The sequence below is a fragment of the Bactrocera neohumeralis genome, chromosome 5 (assembly GCF_024586455.1).
Source record: "Bactrocera neohumeralis isolate Rockhampton chromosome 5, APGP_CSIRO_Bneo_wtdbg2-racon-allhic-juicebox.fasta_v2, whole genome shotgun sequence".
Lineage (NCBI taxonomy): Eukaryota > Metazoa > Arthropoda > Insecta > Diptera > Tephritidae > Bactrocera > Bactrocera neohumeralis.
In genome coordinates, this window is record NC_065922.1 from 22565468 (window position 1) to 22587842 (window position 22375).

Here is a 22375-nt window from a genome sequence, read left to right on the forward strand (position 1 = left end):
CTTATATTTTTAAATTAATTAAAAAAAAATTATATACATAATTTTAAACAAACTTTTATAAAAAAATAATAGAATTACGTATAATAAAAAAAAAATAATAAAAATAATAATTAATAAACTAAAAAAATAAAAAAAAAAATTATTAAATTTAAAAAATTAAAAAAAAATTAATAGTATAAATTTAATTTTTTTTAAGTTCTATTAATTTTTTTTTTAATTTTTAAATTTATTAATTATTTTTCATTATGTGTTTTATATTTATAATTTTTTTAATTGAAACTGTTTTTTTTAATGTTGAGCACTTGATTTTAATATTAGATATGTAAGCTTATTATATTTGATAACAATTTATGAATACCGTTTATAATTCTTATACATTCAGTTTGAGCATTTGATATGTAAACCTGAGCGTTTATACTATAGTTCTGTTGAATATTTTTGTTATATTTTTTTTTTAATTTTTTTAAAGAAAATTATTATTTTCGACAAGATTTCAATTAAAATAGTATTTTAACACTTAGAAATATTAAATTCTTCAGGTGCTGCGCTTACATATGTTTTTGTAAGATTCATATGTTTGTATGACAGTTTTGCTTATAAGCTTACAACAACAACAATAGTAAAATATGACTAAATTCATTGCACTTTCAACGACAGAGTAAATTTGAAGATCATAATAGGTACATATGTATGTATGTGTGTGTATCTTGTTGCTTATATGTAATTTATAAAATTTACAGTTATGCAGGCATACATATATATTACAGATTACATACTATATGTACTACATATTACATAAATATTAAAGGCAGAATTGTTTCCCTATTTTTGTGTTGCGCCGCAAAGGTCACTTCCTGCACAAACATAACTACATATGTATGTGTTTGTATGAGTGCACATATATACATTGCTATATAGTAAATTACAACTGTTTGCATATTTACATATATATAGATATATACTAACTTATAAACAAGTCTAAAAAGTCGGCTAAGCAAATGAAAAACATACAAAAAATCGCAGCCAACTTGTTGAAGCAGGCAGAGAGAACTTGCGCCTGGCTAGGTCTCAGGTCTCAGGGGCTAAGGACCACATTAACTGCGCGTAACGGTAATCTGCTGTTTCTGCTTAGCCTTGGACTCGAGGTGCCTTTGCAGCGGTGGAATGACGAAGAGCATGAGGCCGCTGATGGCGATTGTGATGCCGGCCATGAGGAAGGCGGGTCCGTATGAATTGGTGATGTCATACATCCAGCCTGAAACACAGAACCAAATAAATTAATAAAGAAACATAAACTCAAGTAAAAATCCAACAAAATATTACAAATATTACATACCGCCAATTGGTGGCCCAATGAATGAAGCAATGCCCTGGAAGAGCAGCAGCAAACCGAAAGCGTTGGTCAGCTTCTCCAAACCGAGCAAATCGACCAATATGACGGAGGTTAGGCCCACGTAGGCGCCGATGGTGAAACCGAAAGCGGCACAATAAGCAGCGAGCGTATAAAAGCCGCTGCAGAGCGGTGATAGCGCAGTGCCTGCAAATTAATATATGTTAATGTACAATTCAATTAATAATTTCTTTTTGTGCACTTACAGATGCCGCACACCGTCAGACAGGCATTGTACACCCACAAACGATTGACCCATGGCTTGTCCGCCAAGTAGCCGAGCACTATGCGGCCCACGGTGTTGGCCACACCGATTGTGGCAATCAGGTAACTGGACTGTGCACTGCTGATGTCGAGCGTTTTGGCCTGAGCGACTATGTAAATGTAGGGCACATTGAAGCCGATGCTGGTGAAGAAGTTCGACAGTGCAAATACCATGAAGACGGCATCTTTTAGCAACGAGAAATTCATCATTTCGACGAAAGTGTCGTGGGTCTCTTGGGAGCAGCTGATGCAGCCGCAACATTTTATTCTTACCTGTAAACAAGATTGTGGAAAATATCGGAAATTTCGTATTAATATAAAGATAAGTGTCAAAATCAAGTAGTGTTTATATACATAAATAGATATTGTAGATATTAATGTAATTGATGCATCTAAAGGTACTTTAAGGAAGTACAAATATATTATTGACAATAAGGTTATTGTAAAATAATACATATATGTATATAAATTAATTTAATGTTCTTATGACGTTTTTAAAAACTCTCCACTTTTGGAGACTTAGGGATTTTGGTAAGTAGCTATTAAATAGTACCATGCTTATGTTCAGCTACTAAAACTTGGTGTTTACGAAGTTTTATGCTTTTGGAGACTTTTGTAAAACTTCATTACTTGAAAAATATTACTGTAAAATATGTTTTCAAAAGCATTTTCAATACCATACACATTTATGGACTTATAACTATTTAAGATTTCAGCTAAGATTTCTTGTCTGAAACGGGTTTAATTTTTTGTGTCCGTATACAACACTTTTAGAATATGGTCAACTTAATTACCATAATTTGAATTGTAAAATCAATTTTCACAAATAATTTCCCTTCATTCGAATAATGGCAACGTTTATAAAAAATGTTAAAGATACCACTTATTATTATATGTACATAGCTAGCTGGTTTGGAATTTTTCATATTTTTCATACTTTTAGTTATCGCTGCTAAATTTCAATTCCGAACTAAAAACAACACTCTACAAATTAGAGACTTTCAAATCTTTCTAGGGAGCATTTTATATTGAAAATTTACACTAAAATTTCAATAATTAAGTGATTTGTAGACTTTCAAAATCTCTACACTGTTTTGGAGACTTTCAAAAACAACTTTTATGGCATTATAAGATGACTTGTTAAAATTTTCGTTCTTTCAAAAATTCAAAAAGCTTCAAAATACTTAATTCGTATAAATGTATTTGTTTTGATATTTTTAAAATTTACATAATGTATGTACATATGTACATATGTAAGTAACCTAAATACATACATAAATTACATAGTTCATTCACGTATAATAAAATAAGTTTACATATGCACCCCTTTCCCAATTAAACCAAATTGACGCACCTGGCATATTTATTATGCAATTTAAAGGGAACCAAATGTGTGGTGTATTCGTTACTTATACATATAAAAGTACGTATAAAATAAAATGGAGCGCTATTCGGTTTAAACTTAAAAACACTAATGAAGAACGTATTCGAAAAGATCTTTTTTTGAAACTGCGGAATGCTTTGAAAATATTTTATATTGCAAATCTACATTCAAATTTTTGGAATTAAGTGATTTGTAGACTTTGAAAATCTATACACTTTTTTGGAGACTTTCAAAAATTAGTTTTACTAAACTTTTATTGCATTATATGAAAACAAGTAAAAATTTTAAAGCTATGTTTCAAAAATTAAGCTTATGAACAAATTTTTAAGTTTTTTCTATACATAATTTGCATGATATACATATGTAAGTAACATAATTAAATACATAAATTAGTTCATTCACATACGACAAAATATGTTTTACATATGCACCCCTTACTCAATTAAACCAAATAGGCGCATGTGACATATTTATTATGCAATTTAAAGACAAACATTGTATGTGCAGGATTTTCGTTACTAATTTATGCCCAAATTATTTAGCTAAAGAAGAATGTACTATACATATGTATATAAAAACGAAAAGTCAATTTTTAATTCGCCTAGACTAAAATAAAAACGGAAATAAATAATTTATATGCATGCTATTGGAATTATACCTAAATAAAGAACAACGAAGTTGAATATTACAATTGAACGTGAACCTTCGTACTTTCAAAAAAACAAAAGCAAATACAATTTTATCAGAATTAATGTAAAATACAAAATGCAAACATTTCGAAACGTTCATTGTACGTTTGATTCGGGGTTGGGCAATTATTTTATTCGAAACTTGAGGGATAGTACTGGAAGAGATCTCCAAGTGCGTGGTAGTAAGCAGCAGGGAAAAGAAAAATACAAAATAAATTGAATAAGGACACCGAAAAGTGCTTCAAGTTGCCACAGAAGCATAGTAAGTAAGCGTTTTTGGAATTTCAGACAAGATTTCGAAAAAGTGGAGAGATAATACAATATTTCAAAATGATACACGAATTCTACGCGAATACGGAGATATTTGTGACTGGCGGTTCGGGTAAGTGAAAAAGCACGGTACAATATAAACTCAGCCCAAAATTCTATAAATAAATATATTTTTCTCATTTCGAAAAATAATTAAAATAAAATAAACTAGGCGCCGTTGGCAAATCTTTGATTGAGAAACTATTGCGCTCCTGTGATGTGCGAAAAGTCTATATACTACTGCGTACCAAGAAAAATCTGAGTGTGGAGCAACGTTTGGAGAAGCTAAAGCAGGCGAAGGTTTGCGCATCAACAATACGAATACCCAAATAAAGTTTGAATATTCTCCACTCCACTTTCATAGATCTTCAAAGTATTACACGCCACGAAGCCACATATGTTCGAACGGCTCATACCGATACCAGGCGATGCAGCATTACCGAATTTGGGTATCTCGTCAGAGCATATTGCTCTAATGGCAAATGTTTCGGTCGTGTTTCATTGCGCAGCGACTGTGCGCTTTGATGAACCGTTACCCGTTGCTTTGAAGCTAAATGTGGGCGCCACCTATGAGGCGCTGCTGTTCGCTGAGAAGCTGCAGAACTTGAAAATGTTCATGCACGTCTCAACGTTTTACAGTAATCCGTACTTGAAGCTCGTCGAACCGAAGGTATGTGGTGGGTTAAAGGTTGTACGCAAGAAGAGTGTGTGTAATTTTTACATTTTCAGCTTTACGATTCACCATTAGATTGGCGCATGTGCCTGAAACTATTGCAGGATGATAGCAAGCGAGATACTTTGGACTATTTAACAAAGAAGTAGGTTTTCACGAGTTTGTTAAATTTTATGAAAACTTTTTGTTTTATTAATGCATTTCATTCTAGGCTAACAGTTGGCTTCCCGAACACTTACACTTTCACGAAGAATCTCGCCGAGAGTGTGGTCAACGATTTTCGTGAACGTTTGCCGGTTGCTATATATAGACCGTCTATAGGTGAGGTATTGACTTTAAAATAAGTGAAGAGTATGTGCGTAAGCTTAGTGTTTATCGATTAATCGATTAATAATAACATCGGTATTTAGTATTTATCGATTGGTAATAACATCGGTATTTATATATGTTGGTTCAAAAAATCGACTAATTAAATAAGAGGTTTTTATTTCATATTTCTTACTAAATTGAAATTTATAGTTAGATCGATAGTAATTATCTGTTTAAAAGGAACGGATTGCTAAAATTTCATTCATGTAATCGATTATTTTCAATAAAGCAACCCGATAAACATAAATTAATTTTTTTATAAAAATGGTGTCAGAAAAATCCTAATTTTTATCAATGGTATATATGTTCACTAATCTAAATAATCGATTTTACTTCCATAAAATCCTCTCAATAGAAAACAAAAAAAATTACAATAATTATTTTTTTTTACAAAAATAATAGTGCTTCATGCTCTCTCCGATCCCATACCCGGTTATCCACCGACCTTGATGGGTGCTATGGGTCTCTTCGTACTCGTCGGCGCTGGCATACTTAAAACAGTCTTCTTGTCGTTTTCAACACGCTTTGACATCACACCACAAGATATCGGTATCAAAACAATGCTGTACTATGCCGCACGCGCCGGCAATGAATATGCGCAGAAAAAGTAAGAAATATTAAAAAAATTTAAGAAAATATGAAATAAAATCTAAACCATATTTTACAGAGCAATTGCTGAAGCGCCCGTTTATATGTCCTCATCATCGAAACTGTCAAGTCACACCTTCTTTCAGATGTGTCAGGTTATGGAGGGTGGACTGTGGTATCAGGCGGCGTTTGAAAAGAATTTCATGTTGCCCACTTGTCATTACACGGATAGTCGTTTTGTCTACAAATTTTTGGTATGAAAAGGGTATGCGTATTCATGTATGATCATATATTTTTTGGATGCTCTACATCTAGGTATTCACCAAGCAAATACTGCCTGCTTTGCTGGCGGACGGTCTAATCATGCTTACTGGACGCAAACCGGTACTTATGGGTATTGTACGTAAGGCCTATATCTCTTTGGAGGTTATGAAACCATTTCTCTTTAACACCTACGATAGTCCGGGCATGACACATATAGAAGAGATGACGGAGGCAACAAAAGGGTAAGTCTGCTCGAATGTGTAAGGTTGAAAGGGCAGATCGGATCTCTCAAAAAAATTGGACTATATAATGCCTTAATATTCTATATTTTTGGTGTTGTTCTTTCTAAATTTATATTGTTCCTATTGTCAAACTTCACTTGCAGCACCGAATTCGATCTTTTGCCCGATATCACGCGTGCCAAAACCGACGAAGGACTCCTTGACATTTGTACTACTATGATTTTTTCAATTCGTGAAAATTTGCTCAATGAGAATCCAAATACCATTCCGATTGCGCAGAAGAGATTGAGAATGTAAGTCGTTAATTATAGCTTGTATTTTTTTTATAGGACTTAATGATGTTTTCCAACCTTCCAGCAAGCGTTGGGTCTACAATATTCTACGTGCAATTATAGTCTACTATATTTTGCGTTGGCTCTATGGCTTTTTGCTCAATTATATTGAAGGACCTACAGCACAATAATTATTTGACATCAGCTTACTTAGTATCTATATACTTTTGGGAATTATATATGTGACCTTGTCTACGGAAAGGGGGCTTAGGTGTCAAAAAAAAGGAGAACAATTAATGAGATAACGAGAAACTGACGATTATTTTTAACAGCTTTACCCTGAAAACTAGTTTTCGCACGTTAGCTCCCTTTTCGTAGACCAGGTCACTTATAATACATAAACTTATATACGACGTTTGGGACCATTTTTACTCTATGAAGACTAAATTTTATATTTTTTTGGGGGTTTGCATCTCTTTATTGATTTGTTTTATAGAAAATCACTTTATTATTGAAAGATTAAATTTTGTAAAATAAAGTCTTAAATTTATAATTATAAAACTTTTGTAATAATGAGTAAATTGTTGTTTTCTAAGTGACTTATGAGAAATTAATTTTATAGCACTGCTTGTAGTTAGTAAAAATTAAAAAACAAACTGGTCGAAAAATATTAAATATTTATATAAAAAATTATGCACATTAATTTTTGGGATACTTTTAAAGATATAAAAAAAACTAAATATTTGGGATAAAGGAGCTTGTAAATGCACTGGTGAGAATGGAAATAAGCGAATTTTTGATGGGTTCAAGACGTTTTTCTGTACATCATATCCATCTAAAAGAGTTTTCGGAATTCACAAAGGATTGTCCTTAGAAATCGAAGTGTGATCGCTATCTTTGAGGATCAATAATGGTATCTAACATATGTTGGAACAAAAAAGTACCAGAAAAATGTAATTAAATTCTCCATGTAAATGATATTTCAAACAAAAAAACTGGAGCTGGAACTGGACTGGAAAAATCGTTGGCATAAGTGTATTACATCTGGTGAGGGCTTACTTTGAAGGCGACAAAATAAATATTGACGAACAACTAAATTTTTTGAGTTTAATTTATAATTTCCAGGTATTTTTTTCTCACAAAATATTTAATAATTTTTGATACGAAATACGAATACGAAAACCTTTAATAAACATATAGACAAACAAAAGTAACAAGTTGCCACCCGAAACATAAATAAAGGCTAATTCAAAATTTACGTAACGATTTAAATAAAATCGACAGCTGATAGTTTAGGCTTAGTAAAAATGAGCGGTTCAGGATAGAACAACGTGTCTTCATTATTGGACAATATTTCAAAAATAATGAAAGTTTGGCTTTTCATACAAACTATGGTGGGAATAGTGTTTTAATTTCGCCAACTGTGAAGAGATTAATTTAACTAACGGCAAATTTAAGTCTACTACCTACTTTTGGAATATGAATCCAGCTTGCTGTTAGTGTTGATATTTGTATCCATAGGGACACAGAACATTTTCTTCTAGGTGAAAATGGGGTTTTTACGAGTTTTAAGAAGTTCCTAGTATCCTTTTTTGATAAATATATTTATAATGAAGTATAGAAGAACACCCATTATTACTCGTTAAAGGCAAATATAATTTTTCCTCTCAAATATTCATATATAATGGAGAGTTGGTAGAAGAAAAGGGAAGAGAAAATGTAAGTGGAAGTGTGAAGAACTGCTTCATTATTAGATATTTTGGAAGACATACATTTCTAACAATATTTCTTAACCGACGCAATCAGGTCCGTATCGTTGTGAATGAAAACTCATGGTTTGTTGACAGATTTTTGTTCCACAATGCGAGAGATAAGCGGAAAGTTCTTGCAATTTTAACGCAAATTTTCTTAGAAATAAATAATAAATTAACTTAAATTAGAGGAAATCTGATGCTTTAAAAAAAGTTTCCTTAATCCAAACTTAATATGAAATGGAGGTAAAAAAAATTTTTGGGATCAATGGAAGGTTTAATCTCCACAATTACCTATCTTGGAATATGATTCATCTGTGATTTAGGGATATACTTGACTCGATGGAGGCGATCTTGTGACTCATGCCCAAAGCATACTGAAATTATGGAGGGAACACTTCTCCAGCCTGTTGAATGGCAATGAAAGCATAACGCCAGGAGAAGGCGAATCCGATTCCCCAATCGATGACGATGGAGCAGATGTTCCATTGCCGGATCATGAAAAAGTGCGAATAAATATTACCCGTCAGAAGAACAACAAAGCGGAGGGGCCGATAGATGCTATTCAAATAATGCGGCGATGAACTGATAAGGAACATGCATCAGCTTCTTTGGAGAATATGGTCCGACGAAAGTGTGCTCTGCCTAATCCACAAAAACATAGACCCCACAATCTACGTCAACTACCGTGGGATAAGCCTTCTCAACATCGCGTAGTTGTATCGAGCGTATTGTGTAAAAGATCAAAGCCCACCGTCATCAAGCTGATTGGACCTTATCAGTATGGCTTTAGGCCTGGAAAATCAACAACTGACCAGATATTCACCATGCGCCAAATTTTGGAAGAAACCAGTGAAAAAAGAGAAACACTCCCTCTTCGTTGATTTCAAATCAGCTTTTGATAGCTCGAAAAGAAGCTGCTTTTAGGCCGCTATATCTGAATTTGGTATCTCCGAAAAACTAATGCGGCTGTGTAAACTGACGTTGAGCAATACCAAAAGCTTTGTGAGGATGGGGCAAGACCTCTCCGAGCCGTTCGATACTAAACGAGGTTTCAGTTAAGGCGACTTCTTATCGGCCGACTTCTTTAATCTACTCCAGGAGAAAATAATTCGAGCTGCAGATCTTAGTAAAGAAGTTACAATCTTCTATAAGAGTTTACGGCGATGATATTGATACCATTGGCCTCGACAATGGATAAGGAATCGAAGCAAATGGGTCTGGTAGTGAACGATAGCAAGACGAAATATCTGATATCAAACAAACAGCTATCAAACAAACAGTCGTCGCACTCGCGACTTAGAACTCACGTCACTGTTGACAGTCATAACTTCGAAGTCGTAGATAATGTCGTCGATATTGGAACCAGCATCAACACCAACAACAACGTCAGCCTCGAAATCCAACGTAGAATATGTCTTGCCAACAGGTGCTACTTCGGACTAAGTGGGCAATTGAGAAGTAAAGTCCTCTCCCGACGAACAAAAACCAAACTCTACAAGTCACTCATCATCCCCGTCCTGCTATATGGTGCAGAGGCATGGACGGTGACAGCAACCGATGAGTCGCCGTGACGAGTTTTCGATAGAAAAGTTCTGCGAAAGACTTATGGTCCTTTGCGCGTTGGCAACGGTGAATACCGCAGCCGATGGAGCGATTAGCTGTACGAGATATACGGTTGGCTAAGTCATGTCGTCCGAATGGATGAAAACATTCCAGCTCTGAGACTATTTGCGGATTACTGCGGCTACGCTGACTAGGTCATATTGTCCGAAAGGATGAAAACACTCCAGCTCTGAAACTATTCGACGCAGTACCCACCGGGGGAAGCAAAGGAAGGGGAAGATCTCCACTCCGTTGGAAAGACCATGTAGAGAAGGACATGGCTATAATTGGAATATCCGATTGGCGCCAAACTGGCACGTTGTTGTAAACTCAGCAATAACCGCTTAAGCGCTGTCTACGCCAATACAGAAGAAGAAGGTTGACTATTAACCAGATACTATTACATTTTTTCTTAGGAGAATATACAACCTCATTGCTGAAAATTCTACTGGGTGATATAAGAAATTTTTAAAAGTTGGCAAGGAATTTGTAAGGAAACGTCAAAGATCAAAAATAAAAATAATAAAAATAATAAAATAATATTAACTTTTTCAAAATTAGAAATATTTACATAGAAAGAGTTGAAAAGAAATTATATTAGTGAAATGTTTCCGCTCAGCATCGGTCTATCGTGGGAAACGCCCATCTACGTGCGAATCGTGATCATGTTTATCTTACTACAATTACTGGGACTGTTCTCTTTTCTACTAAGGAATTACGTGCAAGAGTATTCTTATAAGTTTTGGCTACCAGATTGAACTAATAAATTTAGAATAACGAGTAAAAATGTAAAAGTCTCCACTTATGTGTCTAAATACTTATTTATGTAAATGCTACTAAAAACTAAATAAAAGTCGTATAAAGAATTGCTACTCACATCATTTTGACTGCCGCGCACACTGTGGCGCACCGAACCATAACGCTTCATCATGCCGGTGCTGGAAAGATCCTGACGAGAGGCTGTGTACTCCGGTATGTTGAGGATGGAGCCCTAGAAGCAACCAATTAATTATGTAAAAAATATCATACAAGAGTATTTAGTGTATGTGCCCACCTGATACAGGATATCCGGCCGATACATGGTGCCACTGCCCCAATTCTCATGCGGTGGCGTTAACTGATCCAAATGCGGCTGACTGCGATGACGCACCATATCCGTGCTGCTCGTGCTTTGTGCGATTGTTGAAGCTGCGATCTTGCCATTGGCGCCATTGCTCACAGCCTGATTGTTCTAGTGTCATTTATATATGAAGAGAGGAAGATAGTTAGTTTAAAGCCACAATAAGCGCATGACAAAAACAAAAAGGAAAAAACAAACGTCAAGTGGGGATATAGAGAAAACACAACAATCACACGGGTTTGGGGGGTGGGGAGTGTTAGCATTTGGATATATAGATATTTGCGTACTAGACCCCCTTAAGGGTGCAAGCTTTACTTGTGGGAGAGGTTTTCATAAAGATATCACAGCGTGCTTGGATGGCGTGCAGAGAGAAAGAGAGGTTGTACGATTATGTATATTTGTATTATTTTGTAAGTTGCGAGCGTGCTGGGTGGGGCACATACATTTGTATATAACAGGAGTGCAGTAAGGTCTGTTTCGATTGTTTGGGAATCAGCGTTAAGTGTTGGGAACGAACTACATTTTACTTGCGCTAACAGCATGGTCAAGTCGAGCGAGAGCATCCGGCAATGCGCCAACGAGGGACGCAACTGCTGTCGCAACTGAGTATGTATATGTGGTTATGTTGTTGTTGTTGTGAGTTGGAGACACGCGCGCACGCGCACCGTAAACGACGAGAATAGAATAGAAACCAATTAGAATAATATGCAGAGAAATTTTCTTAAAAAGTAAACTAAAACCACTAAATTTACCGAGAACTAAGAATTTCGTAAAATATCACACTTCCTCACACACTTACATTGTTGCTGTTGAAGCCGTGTCCCACGCTGTTCGAGCGACACAAAGCCGCGTCGGCCCGTTGCGGCAACTGTAAATATTGATCACCCTCCGGTGTGCCCGACTTCAACGGCTTCAGCTCAGCACTTGTTGTATTATTGTCGATAATATCACTTTTCTGCGCTTTAGATGGTTTTGGCGGTTCCAAGGGTCGGAAGAGCGCACCGAATAGTATACAATTCAGCACAATGCCGCCGATGATGAGCATAGCGCCACGCCAACCGAACGAACCGATCAGATGTTCGGTGAGCGGCGCAAATACGAATGTACCGAAACCGGAACCACACACGGCAATGCCGGTGGCAAGCGAACGTCGCGCCTCAAACCATGTGGTCACACTTACAATGGCTGGCAGATAGATGAGACCCAGTCCGAAGCCTGTGCCAATACCAATTGTAAATATGAGTGTGAGCACATTCTGCGCGAAGATACTGGCGACAATGCAGGCCGCAGCAAATATTGCGCCGGCTATGGTGACCGCTCGACAGCCGTAGCGATTGACAAACGATGACGAGATGGGACCTGTGAATCAAGGAAGCACATATAGGGAATATAAGATTTTTTTTCCTAAATTTTAACAGTTCTTTATAACATTACGCACCTGAGGCATAAGTAACGCCCACCATAATGGACACGATCCAGGCCGTATAGCCTGAACCTTCATTGAAGTAGGTGAGGAACTCATCATAAAAGAGACCAAAAGAATATGTCATGCCATCGGCTGTAAGAAAAAAGAGAATTTGAAAGAGGAAATATTAGTTTATATTCTATAATAAAGCTGCTAAAGACTTCCTATAGGACTCCAGTGCAAAAATATTATAAGAATCAGCTGATGATACCATCATAAGAATAATACTCCAAAAGAAGATGTCTCCCAACAAAATTTTTATAGTATAGAGCGAAAAAATCGATCGATGTTTATAACCCACGCTTATCACTATTCTATCGCATATACCATAGGAGTTCAATAGTTCAATTTGTTCTCGGGGCGATCAGCCTTTATTAACTAAGGCAGTCGGCAGATACATGTTTCTTCGGATGTAACTTCCGAAGCTTTGAAGCACTTTTTTCTAAACGGCTAATCAATAGAGACCAGTTGGGTAAGAATGTAGCTTTTCTACAAGCTCCGGATCGCGATAAAACTAACAGGTCAAATGAAAATTGATTTGACTTTAGTCCTAGCTTTCAAAATGCGCTGGTGTAAACTTGACTGTGAACGCAGTGGACGCCCAAAAAAAGTTGTTACCGAAGAAAATATCAAAAAAGTTTACAAAATAATTTTGCATGGTCGTAAGGTGGACTTTTTCGAGATCATTCTAAATATATCAAGCGAACGGGGTCATCATATCGTTCAAAGAAGGTGCCGCGCGAACTCACTTTAACCAAAAACCACGACGACCTGAAAAATTATGAATATTAGATAGCGTTATTGGACCGTGTGCAGCACGAAATCCCCGAAAAAGGGCTGCAATTGAAGGAAAAGCAAGTGCTGTGTCGCCAAGTCAATGCACAGTGTCACAAGTGAGTAAAACGATGGTAAAAATCCATGAATTGGGCTTCGAGTTGCTTTGCATCCCCCGTAATTCTTCATATCTGATCCCCAGCGACTACTTTCTGTTCTCATACCTCAAAAATATGCTCGCTGAGCGGAAATTTTCGTCGAATGAACTATTTTGAAGCAAAGGACAAGTCGCACGGAAAAAAATAAATTGAAAAGTTGGAGAATCGCTATTATCATTGTATCTCACTTGAAGGGAACTATGTTGAGTAAAAAAAACGAGTTTTGTCAAAAAAATGTATTTTACTATACGGAAAAACATAACTTGGTCAATGTCACCACAGGATATGTAGTTGGCTTAAGCCCCGAAATTTCCTTAGAACGAATGTACTTCATCGATGGGCATAATAATTTTCTAACTTGTAAATGTTTGCCAGAAATATCCGTAAAAACCTCAAGGTTGTAAGTAATTGCTTAATGTTCAAAGTCAAACCATTAAAATGCAATAAATGTTGGTAGGACTTAAAAAAAGTAATGAACTTTTAATTAGCCAAAAATCTGGAATTGAAAAATTTTAATAAAAAATTAAGAAATTAAAATTTTATTTCAAATGTAATTATTTATTAATGCTCTTTATATAGCCTACTCGTATTGACCTATTGAATGTCGGCAGTACCTGAGAATGTACTTGACAACGGATGATGAAATAAACAAACAATCTTGAAGAATTGTAACCAGTTTTCGCCGGTTTTCTTTAATTGTTTCATTTCCAAGCAGGAACTTTTGAATTGGCAGTGTTAACGATATTAAAAAAAAAAACATAAGCAAATAAAATATCAACTTTTGAGCTCAAAACAAATCAATTATAATATTTAGTTGTCAGTAGATTAGGCCAAAAATTAAATTTTGTGACGAAACACTTATGTTAAAAATCCCACCGCAAACAAACCACTTGAACAGTGAAATGAGTGGGCAAGTGCTACTTGAATTGTATGTATTTAAATATTAATTTTTTATTTTAGTTTAAAATTAGCACAAATAATTGCGTTGAGGGATATATTTGAAGAGCGAACGTATAATATTTTGGCTTGTTAAGTAGCTTCCTAATTTAGACGATTAGCAAATTCAATATGCATATAGTTTACGATTTAGAAACATTTATAAATTATTTGACCCTCTGGAATGTCTACTAATTGTAAACTGTAATATCCAATAAAGTTAATAAACACTTATTTTTTATATCCCAAATTTATCTGGACGTTAGTACACTAATGTATATTTCTAAAAAAGTACGATTTTAATTAAGGATATGAATGACATTTACAACTTATTATGCCATCAACAAACGTAGTGCCAAGAACTTTCGGGTATATTTAACTGGAATACAATGGATTATTTAATAATTGAAAATTAGTAGTTTACATTACTTATAGGAAAGTAGTTTGTTCGATTCGTACTCTCTAAACGCTATGCGTTTCAAAACAGAGTAGTTTAGTTTGAAGGAATAATAAAAAATTATTAAACTACTATGCTAACTCGTAATCCTAGTTTATAATAATAATAATCGCTACTGTGTAGACATTGAAGGAAAACGAGCAAAACACATAAAAACGAACCACTTTTTCTTCATCAAAGTCCAGTTTATGAGATGAGAAACCTTCCCCGACTAAATCAATCACTTATTATTAGTATTTCTAATATGCAATATTATCACATATTTGAAGAGGAGATAGTCTGTGAGAGAAAATTCTTACGTACATATATGGTATAATGAAGGATTGAAGATGGAGCATTGACAATTTTTTTTGAACGATGAAAAAATTATATTAAAAAAAAATTAAAAAAAAAAGAAAAATTGAAATTAATGAAAAATTGTTTCTAAAATTTAAAAAGTGTTGGAGGTTAGATTTGAACAATAAAACTGTAAATTGTTCAACCATGTTCTCATAATAATAACGATAATGAACTCGCAAGTTTTTTAGTTGTATATAATATAATAATTAAATTTATATTTTTAATGCAAGTTATTTATTATTATTATTTATTATTATTATTTTTTAAAAATTATAATTTTTCCATTTTCGTCGAATTTTTTTACTTATAACGTTAAAATAAACTATTAAATTCTGATTTTATAGGAAAATATTTTTATTTTTTATTTTTAATTTATTTTTTATTTTAAAAAGAATATAGTCACATCCCTAATATGTATATTTAAATGTATGATTTGTTAAATCCGTGTGCCAGTATTTATTGTACTGAACGATTTGTTATCGCGTGACACATATCTTGCACGCGACTTATCACTCGTCTGTATGTATTGACATTATATTTACTGTGTTCATTACGAGTATCATATTTGTTTCTAACTGTTAATTGTTCAAGAAGGTTTTAGTGGCGGAAATGATAATTTATTTTATCACATCACACAAAGTTTTAACAAATAAGTATTGAGCAAATATTAGAGCGGGTCGATTTACAGGGAGCCAAAAAAACGGAAAAATCGCGTATGCAAAGAATGCTCTACGCATTATCGTGAACAATTTAGCCTAAGATACTATTGGTCCTTAACCGGTTTCGAGCCAACGGTTTTTAATGCGAAGTTTTTTAGGGATCATACAATCTTGTTCGTCAGTTTTTGAGATATCCGAATGAAATTTAATACGTAGGTGTATTTTGATATTCTATTGATCATTTGTCGGAATCTGCCAGATCGGACAACTATATGACATATTTCTCATACAACCGATTATTCAGATTTTTTAAATTTCACTTTAAAATCGCGCGCTCGAAACTAGTTTCTGACCCATAGTCTGCTAGTCAAAGTTTTTCAGAATGATCCGTAGCACACTTTCCGCATACGCGATTTTATGATTTTATGGAAAAATTCGACCCGCTCTAGTGCACATTGTTTCCAAGTCAATAATTGTTGACACTTGATAGTTGCTGAAATGATCCTAACTATTGCTTCAAACTGGAAACTTTTGATATGCTTATCGATATCGAAAGTTATGAAAGTTTTGTTTACAAATATTAGAAAATATATTACTTAACTGATCAAGCAAGAAGATATTGTGAAAGAGCGTAAAATATTGAGAGAAATCGCGAGTGTTGAGAGTTTGTTGGGACATTTCTGACAAAAAGCTTTCTAAAAAAATGTATTGGTTATATAAACAGTTGTTTTTGTTTTGATTATCATACTAATTATTAAAAGAAAATGGTTATTTAGACCAACTCAGAAAATTTGTATTTTTTAAAGCTTGTCAATTTGTTGACGTAACCGTCTGACTTCAATTAGTGGGCATAAATCACTTTTGCTTTGACCATTAGGCTTGTGTATTTAAACTTAATTATTTACTACACCTGGTGTCCATAGTTTTACTGATATGTTGAAATGCTTGTGACTAATAAGCCTTGAAGGTTCGATTACCTATCAGTTGATAAGTGTAGAGTTTTGTACTAACATATATACTTTTGAATTAAAATAATGGTAGCGACAATAATTATGAGCTAAAAATGTTATTTTCTAATCAAAATTTGCGATTTAATGACTTAATTTTAGCATGAATATTATACAAGTAATTGTCCGTTTAAGTTTCAGAGATATTAATTTGGTATTACGATCATCGGGAAGCGATTCGGGAAGATAAGTTTTGACAGTTGAAATTTTCAATAAGCTATAAAAAAAATTAAAAAAAAAAAAAAATATTAGAAACAATATTTTTTTAGTCTTCTTCTGTGCTGTCTAATTACATTGGATATCGCTATAATCATAAATCGTCGGACAATAAAAAAAATTAAATTTATTTTCCTGTTCTCATTGACACACTTAACTGGAAATTGCAATCAGTCGCGCGATAGAAAAAATAATATGAACGAAGGCTAATAAGCAACGCATGTCAAAGCGCCTAACTAGTGCATGTAAATAAATGATTACACATGAATAAGGGGATTAACTAAGCGATTACAGCTCAATAGCTTTGCTGAGACAAAGTTAGTGCGAAAAGTAAATAAGCATGGAGACGATGAAGTCAATTGAATAAATACAAATATTTGTATATATATGAGTAAACATACTTGTAACTCGCCGTTCTATTGTTTACATGTTGTAAATTTTATAGATATCTTTTGGATCACTTCTATATACTTAAGGCAACGTACTGGCATATAACACCAGAAGTTACTCATACGCACTGGCTTTATGGAAGATGCCGTAAGGTTAAGGCAAACGAATCAAAGAGTTAAATTAAATGCTAGATGTAAGTCTTTCTTCTCTACTTCTACAGTTCTGAAGTACTCAATGTGCTTGCGGCTTGCTATGATACAGACAATAGCTGGGAATTTTAACTTCAAATCCTTATTGATGATACCTTAGCCAGCAAAGATTTCAGCAGAAAAGAGCAGAAATGGAAAAACAATTGTTGTACTAAACTTTCTTCACCGTCAAGTTTAGCTTCAGGCCTCTGAGTTATTGTAGTGTATTTCAGAATAAGTGGCTTAAGTTGCAGTAGACTTAATGCTCCGATCAACTTCTTTCAGGGAGATGAGCGATTACCTCGACAGCAGAGCGGCAATACTTGCGTTGAGCTCGGTATCAGTGCGCTCGAAACTAGTCAAGGAGTTGATATAGTATAAAACTACTTGATTAACAGATCATTTGCGATGAGGGAGCAACCTAACCCCGCTCACTTAGAGTGGGCGTCTTACGTTCTAGCACTGGATCTATGACCCTAGTGTGCGCTTAATAGGAGTTGACGAATAGCCACTGAGCGGCTGCGAGATCTTGCCGGTCTATTTTTCAATAGGAGTTCACGTTGTAAAGCTAAAAATCCAGTCAGACGCAAAACTGTGATACAAGCAGTCTCCGTCAGCATCTATTGACAAAATGCGAAATGACTATTTCGACCAGCCAAATATACTACATGAGTTTCTGCTGTAGAACTAAATTGCACACTTTTGTACTTCAACTATTTACAGTCGTTTCGCAGTTCATAGAGAGTTGTATATCGAACAACCAACTCGTATCAAAAAGAATGCCTTCCTTCCGTTTTCGACTCGCCGTTTCGGATTGAGTGAGCTAAATTCAAAATTGCGGATTACCCATTAAAGTAATTTTTTTGACATGTCGTTTTTAATCAGGTAATACTTTTTTCGCAGGAAGTCGTTTTGATAGCGATTACTAACGGGCCTAATAGCTGCAAAAAATGGTCGATAATTATAATTCTCGGCTGAAATATGTTCGAGCCAGCCGCGAATTCATTTACCCGGAAATAATTTATATTATGGCAAAATTATATCTTTATAAAAAAGCTATAGTCTTGGCCACAACATTAACTTATATGCTTTTTATTTTTTCTTGAGAACCACATGTCTAAAACACCTTTTATATAAATGATCAGCGTACGAGCTGCGGCGTTGTCTGTCTAATTGTCCATCTATATATGCGCAAACTACTTGTAGATCGTTATTTTTAGATATCCATCTGCTATGTCACTTTCACCCCACGGAGCTGCTTGGCTGTAGGAATCGCCGACATCAGATTACTATGGAATATAGCTGCCATACTCGTATAAGCTGATCAAAATCATACAAAGTCTTTTTATACCACCTTATGCCGTAAGAAATATACCTGTGGGTATTATAACTTCGCTGCAGTCGAAATTAAAGCAAGATTTTGCAAGACATATGTAATTTTATAATATGTTTTAGAAAAGTAAGACATGGGGGCAAGCAAAAACCTAGGAGCTTTTGCCGCCAAAAGAAGAATTACTCCATTATCTTCAAATTCGCATGCGTCAGAAAACATATTAACTACCCATTTTTTGGAGCAAATGAAATAGTTTGTTTGATTCGCTACTCTCTATCGCTTAGAGTATTGAATAAAGCTACAATCAAATTGAAAAAGTTGTTATTTACTATCATCAAATGACAATAGAAAAGAAAAGTGGCTAACCGTAAACCACTAATACATTTCAAGTATTATAAATAAAGTGAAAGTTCTATTAAACGAATGCTCCATTAATTCTAAATTTAGCTGTAAAAATAAATTTGTACTTACTGATGATGTGTATCATAAACGATCCGAAGACGACCATCCAACCCCAGCCGCCATCTGGTGGCACCGGTGTCAGTACATCCTCCACCAAATCACAATTGCCATTTGAGTTTTTATTATTTTTACGTGCCGGTGCATGCACCATATTTATGTTTAGTATGAGCTACTTAAGAAAGTAATCAGCGACTGGAATGTGTGTGTGTTTGTGTGCAGTAAAGCTCTTCTCTTTGGGTTGGTGAAAGCGCAAGGAAGCGCCTTTTAAATCAGTCTGTTGCTTATGCTCCTCACCAGCAGTATGTTTTTCAAATTATACCGTTAAAACTGCAAATGATGGCTGGTTGTCGTGTGCAGCGTGTTGTTGGCACGCAATTTGCACTCAATTGGCGGTGCTGTTGTTGATGCTGCTGCTGTTGTGGCTGGCAATTGTTCAATTCCTGCTGCGCGCCACACAAAATGCAATTACTACTCTCTGCTCGATGCAATCGCTTGCCAATTTGACATTGCTTTACTAAGTTTTTCTGCGTTTCTTTTTGTGAAAAATAATTTTTGTTGAATTTTTCTATGACTTTTTATTGTTGCTGTTGCACTTATCACGGTATATACTTTCTCTGCGCGTTTTATTTCTGCAATGAAAAAGAATGTGACTGGTTAGCCGTGCTTTGGCATATATGTGTGTGTAAGTATAGAAGTGTGAATGGCTGTGTAGACTTTGATTGTTGTTTGTATGCAGCACGTGGAAATTGAGCTGCGTTTCTGTAGGTGGCAACGCTTATCCAAGAGCAATTTGCTTCAAAGTGAAAGTGCGAAAGTAATATGTTTTTATGGCAAACGACATTTATGTATATTTGATTGAATTATTAAGTAGCTTCTATTGTTATACACATATGTATGAGTAATATATATTCAAATTTCCAACTTTTTTTGTTTAAGTAGTGTGCCGAATGGTACTAAATATAAGCGAAATAATCCCTGCTCACCAGACATAAGAGAAAATGAGAAAGTTACAAGTTTCAGATGCCTTAAAGCACTCTCGGAAAGCTTGTCAGTGAAGAGCAAATATTGAAATTTTGAAATGATAAAGATAATGGGCGGTTTGTGGTTGCCGAGGCTAATTTTCTGTCTGAAAATATCTATTTTGTTTACAGATCCATTGATGATGGAATGCCAAACTGTAAAATATCGCTTAAAACTTGCCTACTACATATACAGGGTTTGTCCGGAAAGTAATAGGTCTGAGTTTCTTCCGCCACGACTATACTTCGTAGAGGGCGTTCCTAGCTAACGAACGAGCGGCTGGTCAGTTATCTCCGAGCACTTGGAGAGTAAGAACAAATATTTTCGTGAGACGTGTTTTTGTGAGTGCTGCAAACTGAAAATGCAGCGTTTGTTAGAACAGAGGTACGGGATTAAATTCTGTGTGAAGTTCGGTAAATCTGCGACAGAGATGTTTGACATGATCAAGCAAGCATACCCAGATGTTACTTTAGCAAGAAGTGGTGTGCTTCGGTGGCACCAGGCATTTTTGGAGAGCCGGGCAGAGGTCGTTGATGAAGACCGTGCTGGGAGACCTGCGACTTCGACAAACACCGACAATGTGACTCGTATGCGCAAGGTTTTGAACTCAGACCGTCGACTAAGTATTCGTTTAATTGTCCAGATGTTGAATTTATCAAAATCTATGGTTCATGACATTGCGACGGAGAATTGAACATGCGCAAGGTGTGCACGAACATGAACCCAAAAGTGCTCACCGACGACCAGAAATTGCGGCGAGTGGAAGAATGCTAAGCAACTTGAATATGTGTGAAAGTGACCCTTAATTTTTGAATGACTTGTAATCACAGGTGACAAGTCATGGATCTTTGAGTATGATCGCGAGACAAAGAGGCAATATTCCGAGTTGCACACGCCGACGTCGTGCAACTCGGCTCTCAAGACTATTCCGGAGAATGCCTTCTGTGCCGCTTTCAATGTTTTGAAATAATTGTAACGATTGGTTAAATACATTTTTTTAAATCGACTCAGTCCTATTACTTTCCGGACAAACCCGGACAAAGGTTCATTCCAAGCAGGATAGAAAAGTCGATAGTATCGGCCGCAAGGGAGCAGCCAACATACTATTCAGCTTTAAGTTAAAATCGAGTGATTCCTATAGTGGTATGATTAGTCGGCATTTAAAGTCTTCTTGCCCATTTCAAAACACATAATTGGGAAAGTTAGAAATTAACACTAAACAATTTTTGTTCAACGTTTTGTTGTACATCCCATATTAAATTTGGAATTATTACTATCCCAAGTGTTTTGTAAAATATACTATTTCATTGAAAGCAATTAATTATAGACCGGAAGTGAGGAAGAAATAACGGTATCTCTCTGAAAATACTACAGTGATTTGGAAGCCTAAACTTATAGTAATTCGAATCTCTCTGGCGGTGGCCGCACTAGACTAACTTCAGATTCAGAATCATTGTGAAGAACTATTCAATGGCCATCGTATCCATTATCCCAGAATGACTGTTAGATGTTTACCGTAAGCTCTAATAACCCAATTAAGTGAGAAATTTATACGATTGTTCATTGCCTATTAAAAAATTTCCTACAAGTATAACTCCAGATTTGGCTTCAAGGAAAAGTTGTCACAACTCAACAAGTAATATTAATATTCAGAAAATTTCAAAAACCTTTTACATGTGCCAGTGATATTTTTTAAAACTTATCTCCGAGCAAACTAAACGTGTGATCCTATTAGAAATCTTTACTTTAGACCACATACAAGCCAAAGTCTATAGAAAAAATTTCATAGTTTATACATACTTTCATATAACATAAATAATTTAAATTAATACTTGAAACAAAAAAAATTGTGTGATGAAATATGACAGTTTTTTGCCAAGCGAGCCCCTAAAAATTTCCATTCAACACACTTAGGTTAACGGTGGTCGTATAGAATTATCAGCCGTTTTACTTATCAACGGGAGTGCGAAATTGCTTTCGCCTCTTACTTGTTTGGAAGCACATATATATTTTCAGTATAATGAGGATGTTTTTAATATTCACGCCATTTA

General features: G+C 35.0%; 2 protein-coding genes across 13 annotated transcripts in view; one reads left to right on the forward strand and one right to left on the reverse strand.

The window, feature by feature from the left end:
• Positions 1 to 306: 306 nt before the first annotated feature.
• Positions 307 to 22375, reverse strand: part of LOC126759943 (monocarboxylate transporter 5) — a 272426-nt gene continuing 250357 nt past the window's right edge. For 10 of the 12 annotated variants that reach the window (XM_050475182.1, XM_050475185.1, XM_050475187.1 and 7 more), the window contains 9 exons: positions 19314 to 19933; positions 12359 to 12478; positions 11720 to 12279; positions 11364 to 11522; positions 10855 to 11031; positions 10678 to 10791; positions 1597 to 1927; positions 1337 to 1537; positions 307 to 1255 (listed from right to left, as the gene is read on the reverse strand). In XM_050475182.1, coding sequence (XP_050331139.1) covers positions 1095 to 1255; positions 1337 to 1537; positions 1597 to 1927; positions 10678 to 10791; positions 10855 to 11031; positions 11364 to 11522; positions 11720 to 12279; positions 12359 to 12478; positions 19314 to 19455 — 1965 coding nt within the window. In that variant the 5' untranslated portion in view covers positions 19456 to 19933 and the 3' untranslated portion in view covers positions 307 to 1094. The remainder of the gene's footprint in view (positions 1256 to 1336; positions 1538 to 1596; positions 1928 to 10677; positions 10792 to 10854; positions 11032 to 11363; positions 11523 to 11719; positions 12280 to 12358; positions 12479 to 19313; positions 19934 to 22375) is intronic. The other 2 variants (XM_050475192.1, XM_050475193.1) reach the window with 2 other exon arrangements.
• On the forward strand, positions 4058 to 7025 carry LOC126759947 (fatty acyl-CoA reductase wat). Its single transcript, XM_050475197.1, has 10 exons — positions 4058 to 4109; positions 4209 to 4336; positions 4401 to 4706; positions 4766 to 4854; positions 4921 to 5030; positions 5481 to 5685; positions 5746 to 5920; positions 5982 to 6172; positions 6316 to 6465; positions 6530 to 7025. The coding sequence occupies exons 1-10, from the start codon at positions 4058 to 4060 to the stop codon at positions 6633 to 6635; spliced, it is 1512 nt and encodes a 503-aa protein (XP_050331154.1). The 3' UTR covers positions 6636 to 7025.